At 40.0% G+C, this 6,683-nt stretch overlaps 1 protein-coding gene across 2 annotated transcripts in view; it reads right to left on the bottom strand.

The window, feature by feature from the left end:
- Positions 1 to 5,634, bottom strand: part of LOC138032171 (uncharacterized) — a 5,812-nt gene extending 178 nt beyond the window's left edge. Inside the window, exons 1-5 of one of the 2 annotated variants that reach the window (XM_068879776.1) lie at positions 5,515 to 5,600; positions 5,314 to 5,350; positions 4,888 to 5,183; positions 3,845 to 3,959; positions 1 to 613 (exon numbers count right to left, since the gene is read on the bottom strand). The exon at positions 1 to 613 is cut by the window's left edge and continues 178 nt beyond it. In XM_068879776.1, coding sequence (XP_068735877.1) covers positions 156 to 613; positions 3,845 to 3,959; positions 4,888 to 5,183; positions 5,314 to 5,350; positions 5,515 to 5,544 — 936 coding nt within the window. In that variant the 5' untranslated portion in view covers positions 5,545 to 5,600 and the 3' untranslated portion in view covers positions 1 to 155. Of the gene's footprint in view, positions 614 to 3,844; positions 3,960 to 4,887; positions 5,184 to 5,313 lie in introns of both variants that reach the window. The other variant, XM_068879775.1, reaches the window with a different exon arrangement.
- Between the last annotated feature and the right edge of the window lie 1,049 nt (positions 5,635 to 6,683).

The following is a 6,683-nucleotide window of genomic DNA, read 5'->3' as shown; positions in this document are numbered from 1 at the left end:
AACAGAAAAAAGCAATTTCAGATCTAGTGCGACCATGAATAGCAATTTAGCCTAAAAACTGGTTTGACTAAGCATAAGCAACTTAACCGATAGTTCCTTTTAAGACCTTATTCCACTCTTCATTTTCAGACCCGGCGGAGATTGCTCAAACATCGTTATGAACGGAAAATCAAAGCTGGGATCTGGCCGTGAGACCTGCTGGAACCGTTTGTGTCTCTTGACGATTTTAGTGCGAAGGTAACGTTTACCCCAGAACAAGAGGCGCTCTCCATTCCGTCAGAGTGGGCATAAGTTGTTAAACTTGTTGTGATTTTCGATGCAGCAGTGTACGTTGCTCCTGCGTAAACTGAAATCCCATGAGAGAACTTCACCTCAAATGTCTTGACACTTGAATTGGTAGGGTAGGGGCCAGTCTTCTCGTAAAGCAACGTACTGCCAAGGTACAAACGAATGGTGACGTTAAATATTGTTGACCCGTCGCTCACGCCCCACAGACGGTACCCTTCCAAAATGACGTCTTCATTCGTTTGGAAATCGATTGCGTCAACTGGACCACGGTGATGCCATGTTCGGCTTGAACTCTTCGAACTGCTACGCCAGCAGTCAAAATTTGCTAGAGAAACAAACTAAATATTCAGTAAAAAGAAATAAAGAATCATAGAATTATTATGTGAAAAAGATGCAGCCAGAAAGAACAGGGTTGACAATTATAATATCTAGCCACGCAGACGTTCTTAAGGCTTCGTGATGCGTTCCTCTCCCACGCGGACGGCAACCGGAAGAGGAAATTTCGCGTGCCAGGACAGTGGTGTCTCCCAGATTTTCATATTAATCATCTCTAAGGGAGAAAAGATACATATCAATGTAAATTTGGTTGAGTGAAAACAAGTTAAAAGGGAAAATAGATCACTTCCGGTCGCCGTGCGCGTCTCAAAAACGCGTGTGCTTAAGCCCTCTATTATCAGGTTACAAATGCAAGAAGCGCAGACCATCAAAAGCAAATCTTGATGAACGGAGAGATGACAATGGCCAAAGCACTGAATTAGTAAAGAAAATAATGGCAGATAAAGAAGAATGACAGTTAATGGAGTTTGACGACAAGCCAAATACGTCAAGTTAAGTAAGTCATCAAAGGACGGATTTCTTAGCTTTGCACTGTTACATCGTTAGTTAACAGGCAGAGTATCCGATTTCCAAGTAGTACGAATCCCAGAGTCATTTATGAGTAAATTGAAACAATAGGACCGTTTATACGAGAGAAAATAAGCCGCGGCTTACAAAAGACGCGAACAGCCCGTATAAATGTTACAAAATCAACGTTCACGGCTTTCTCAAGCCGCGGCTTATCCTGGCCTGGGAGTTTATACTCGTATAAATAGTTCCTTTTGCGTATTATGTACGCCGCGGCCAGAGTAAGTCGCGGCTTATTTTTTCTCGCATAAACGGCCCTAATGACCGTTGATCAAACAATCGTGAAAATTACATGTTAACGCTCCAGCCTCAAATAAATGAAGTGATCGTCCTAGCAGTCAGTCAAACCGACAAAGACTGTTTCATGAAACCTCTGGCGTCATATCATACTCTCCCATTTTGGCCTATCCTCTGCATATAGTTGCAATTAGTTCCTTTCTATGTTCTTCCATTTCATGTTGAATATGAGGCAAGGCCTTCCTGGTTCCTCTTTCCCGGTTTAACAGAGCTGTGAGTAGCGTAGTTGCAGAGGGTGACGTTCATATCCGCGGCCATGTGCCTTATTGTCCATGTTTCTGCAACGTATAGAACATTACTACTCTATAGACCGGCTTTACATTTCTTCCTGCTTGTAGCGTGTAGACTTTTCCACAGTCTGTCTTGGAGCTTAGCAAAGGCTGTACTGGTTCAGTCTTCTCATTCTAATTACAATTTATTTCCTTATAATTATACAATCGCATTCTCAGACACGGTATTACCTATGAATGTAGGTTTGATAGTGGTTTCCGATTTTGCTTTTAATTGGGGGACGTTGATCAGGACAGCTTTCTTTCTTGTCTGGATACAAACCCCTCCAGTGCCACATTCTGTACGATACTCGTTTCTTGCACTAGACCTAGGCAGACGATCACGGTCCATCCTCCTACACTCTACAAAAAAGGGCCCTACGCATCGTTCTGCCGAACTGTCACTATGACGATGCCTTAATTCAATCTAGCATCCCTACCCTTTCCCAGAGAAGGGAGGAAGCTTGCAAAATTTTTATCAAGCGTGACTGCCTGTCGTCTCCCGTACTCAAGCCATTAATTCCTTGTGTGTCAATTGACAGGCCATACTGCCTCCGTTCAGGCAAACGTGTTCTGGTGCGCTTTGTCCCCAAGACAAAGCGGTTCGAAGATTTCTGCACCATTAACTATCAAGATCAGTTGTAAACCTCTCCTCTGTTATTTGTTCTCTGTTATTTAGTGCTTTTAATCATATTTATATAATTATCTATTTGACTGTCTTTGTATTGTATGTCTGTTATTGTCACTGACCATCCTTTTAATTCAGCCTTTAGGCTGCGAGAGGGATATCAATAAACTATTATTATTATTATTATTATTATTATTATTATTATTATTATTATTATTATTATTATTACTATAGTTATAACAGTCTTTCCTGTAGCCTTTTTTGTAGATGGGGACAATGCTGGCATCTTGCCATTCTTAAGGTACGTGCTCCGCCAGTGTTCTATATTTCGAGGAACAACTTGTACACTGAAACAGCTTTTCAGACTGAGTATTTTACCTCCATGTTCAAAAACTTCTGTTGGAATCCCGTCTCTTCGTGGAGCTTTCCCTTCTTGGGTGGTCTTTAAAGCTGTTAGCAACCCATCGATCGATACTTGGTTGTTCATAAAATGACGTGTATGAATACTGATCGCTGTGTCAGTACTTCGTGTGCTTTCTATGCTTGGTCTCAATTTAGCAACTGTTTAAAAAAGTCGGAAAATCTTTTCAGAATCTTTTCCTACTCCTGTGCGATTCTCTCACTATCTGAAGCTTTTCGTTGCAAACCTCATTTTGGCTTTGAATCGTAGGTTTCCCTTAGTCCAGGACAAAATGCTTTCATATCGTTCTTATCGGCATTCTCTTGGAGCTCATCAAGAAGTTTTCTCTCCACCAGTTTAAGTTAGATTTCATCTCCCAGCATAGTTCTACATCAAATTCCTGTTGGGCGCGCGTATAATCTGCTTCGTTAGATCACATGTTCACCTGAACTTTCCGCTCATTAGCAGTGTTCTGCTTGTAACCAATGCCTTTCGATGCTCCTTCCAAACGTCGTCATATTTTTGCCAAACCCGTAAAAATCCCGCACAGAGGGAACAAGGAACTGACGTCATTTACTGTATCCCGTGCAATCATGGACTGTGATTATGCGCATATCGGATCAGTTTGGCACACGTTTGAAAAACAGCATTAAAAGGCGGACTTTGCAAAAAGGAAAATCCTGCTTTTAAAGAGCATGCTTGTCAAGCTAATTAGAAAATTGCAAGGGGTAATTTAGAATTATCACCACCAACGGGCGGTACCATCAACGCCATTGTTTGCAAGAGTGACACATCAATATCGCCCACCCTCCTTTGAACATCGAGCCTGCCGACCCTTTACACATTTGAATCTTACTAAAAGCAAAGGATGCTAATTACTATTAATAAGCGCTCCCTTCTATTTTTTTGGAAGTTGGTGAACATTTTGAAGGACTAGTACTCTTACGGTAACTTTGGAACACCCCTGATAAGGACAATAGACAGGCGTTGTCGAAATATTGGTTCGGTGAGCTGTAACTCTTTTAGGAGAATAAATTATAATACTGGATGAGTTCTTACCTTCTTCGATATTTTTTTCTGTGAATCGTTCGTCGCAGACACAATTGTAGCTGCTGATTTCGTACAGTGTCACACACTTTCTATTGTTTTTGCAAGGCCAGCTGCTGCAGGGCGACTATAACGAAACAAATTAACATCAATAAATGAGACTTAACGATCTACGACGTACCCTGCCAGCTGAACTTTCTTCTTGTTAACCTAAGTCGTTGCTGAGTCGGACGCACAAACACAGTAGAAAACGTGTTTACAAAAATGGCAGAAACAAAGTGGTGGCAAATAATGAGAAGCCCTTCATAACCACGCATTTACTACGGCAAAGTCAATTAAGAGAATGCAATTATGCAAAGCTAAGAGCCACCCTGCAGCAGCTGACCTTGCAAAAACAACAAGGACTGTAAAACGGAGGTCCCGTCTCATAACTCTTGTTGGAAATTAAATGGTATGGGACGTTAAAGAACCCACTCACTATTCGATAAGAGTAGGGTACGTAGTCCCCGGTGTTGTGGTCTGACCTTATCTGGACGGGGGCATCTTTCACTTCCTAAAATAAATTGTAACTGTGTAATAAGCAGTCTGGCTAAAGTCCCCCGAAAAACATTGTACATTAGTCCTGAAAACTGGGTCCCGAGGGGAGAGACTAATAGCTAATTCACTTCACTAGTACCACTTCATGTGGAAAACAAATTTTGTTCCTTATTCAGGCGGGTTTTGAACTTTTGTGCATTTCTTTACAGTTCTTAGCAACCCTCTTTCTTCGGCCGGGTGCAAGTTCATAAAAATACAATTGTCACTAAGTTTGCTTACTTACCCAACACGAAATATATTCTAATTTATTCTTTCCCTTCAGTTTCCTTTTTGCATGACACCATTAATTATTTGCCCACTCCACGAAGACATTCCAAAAAATGAATTCAAGATGCAGCCAAAACGGGATCTTTTATTTGCACCAGGACAAAGCTCGGTCTTATCGCCTCTTGAGAATGACTCGAGAAACACACAAAAAAACAATTGACTTTCTAAACTGTTCATGAAACTCAACTTACCGCAATGCTATAGTGGTGAAACAATCCGTTGGGAAGAAATTCATGCGAGTTGTTGTATTTGTCCGAGGGGAGGAGTTTACAAAGCAGTTTCTCGTTGCTGTCCGGGAAAGCACCCAGGTTGAATGAAAAGCATTCCGGAGTTTCTAGACAGGCAAACGAGCACTGCGCTGTTTGCTCAACGAGAGCTTCACTAATAACGGTGATATTCAAGAAGGAGAATTTGTGCAACCGGAAGTTTCCGTAGCTTACACCACAGTTGGGTCCACCACGACTGATACCTTTGTCCCATTTAATCTCTGAAAAAAAAAAGGAAAAAAGAAAAAAAGGGATTGACCACAAAAATATATGTGAAAAAAAAAATGGCAAGATACCCAACAGAATTTTTCAAAATCTTCGGCTGAGGGGAAAAGCAAACTAAAATGATACCTATCGCATCTTGATGAACGGCATCCGAGAGGAAGACCTGTAGAACAGTGAGAAAGGCTTTTAGAATTGTTGTCAGGCCAGAGGTTTCCATATTTTGGGGCCTTTTCAGTGCAATGTTGTTTGTAAGCAGCTTCGTCCGTATCATTCAAGTTTATACTTCAGTATCAAGGCGGTAAATAAGCTAATGTTAAAAACGCGTACGTTACTTAATCCAAGGGTACCAGTTGCCATCAATTTGCCGTCATTTTATCCGCCAATCGTGAACGAAAACCATACAGTTATATTTGATACAAGTGTTTCTTTACGAAATGAATTTTGTATGATTATGGGTATTTACCTCATGAATATTTTATCTTAGCAGTGAGGACCAGGCAAATTTTATTTTTATTTCGTCTCCGCGTTATGTAATTGTTTTTGCCATGAAACTGATCCGTACGGTCGCTTTATTATTTCATGCAGTTTGTAAGAGTTCATCAAAAAAAAAGACTAACAAAAGGAAAGAACCGAGAGGGTAAACATATAGGTTTATTAATTATATAATATGCCCTTTGAGTCAAACTACATTTTTTTTAAGATAAAAGCGAGCAAATTACAAGGGAGGAAAGAAAAACGCAAATGTTATATACGTGTTACAAACACATTTAAAAGTTAATTCTGAGAAAAATAGTTCCTGAAGAGATTTATTTCCTTTTTCAAACGATTGTCTCGTTGGAATATTACTTAGGTATAAAGAGATACCATTCCAGTGATGACATGCATTGATTGTTGGGCAAAATTGTCGTATATTCATTCTAAGACGAAGAGGTTTTGGGTGTGGCAACGATGTACTTCTCAATACTTCGAGTAGCGTAACCATGTTGCTCAGTTACAAATGAAATTACATGTTCCGGCATACTCAATCAATAATGTAATCACGAAGAAGTCGGCAGGTGTTTACATGGTATTTTCACAATGTCAGAAAGTTAAATAAGGCCAGGACGTTTACAAAATGTGGAGTAATATGTTCTAGAACCGACACGTTAATCATCATGACTCTTATTAATATTTTTTTTATAACTTCATTTTATGCCATGATATGCCAGCTTCGTAATTGTTCAATACGAAGCCATCTTTCTCCAGTAGAATCTTGGACGAAACGTCAAGATTTAACACCAATTTTATCTCAAATTTTAAATTAAGTACAGTAACCTTTCCAAAACATTACAGTTTCTAGGCGGGGGGAAGCCGTTTTACAAAAACGTCTGGTTTTCTTTGAAATAAAAATTCGCCTTTGACTGAAAAACAAGTTTGATCTAATTAAGGAAGCAAGGTACGACAATACTGCGGTAGTAATAAAATACTAATACAAGGTTGACAGACGTTACTTTCTA

Source organism: Montipora capricornis, chromosome 14, assembly GCF_036669925.1.
Source record: "Montipora capricornis isolate CH-2021 chromosome 14, ASM3666992v2, whole genome shotgun sequence".
Taxonomy (NCBI): domain Eukaryota; kingdom Metazoa; phylum Cnidaria; class Anthozoa; order Scleractinia; family Acroporidae; genus Montipora; species Montipora capricornis.
This window is presented reverse-complemented; position numbering and strand designations above follow the sequence as displayed.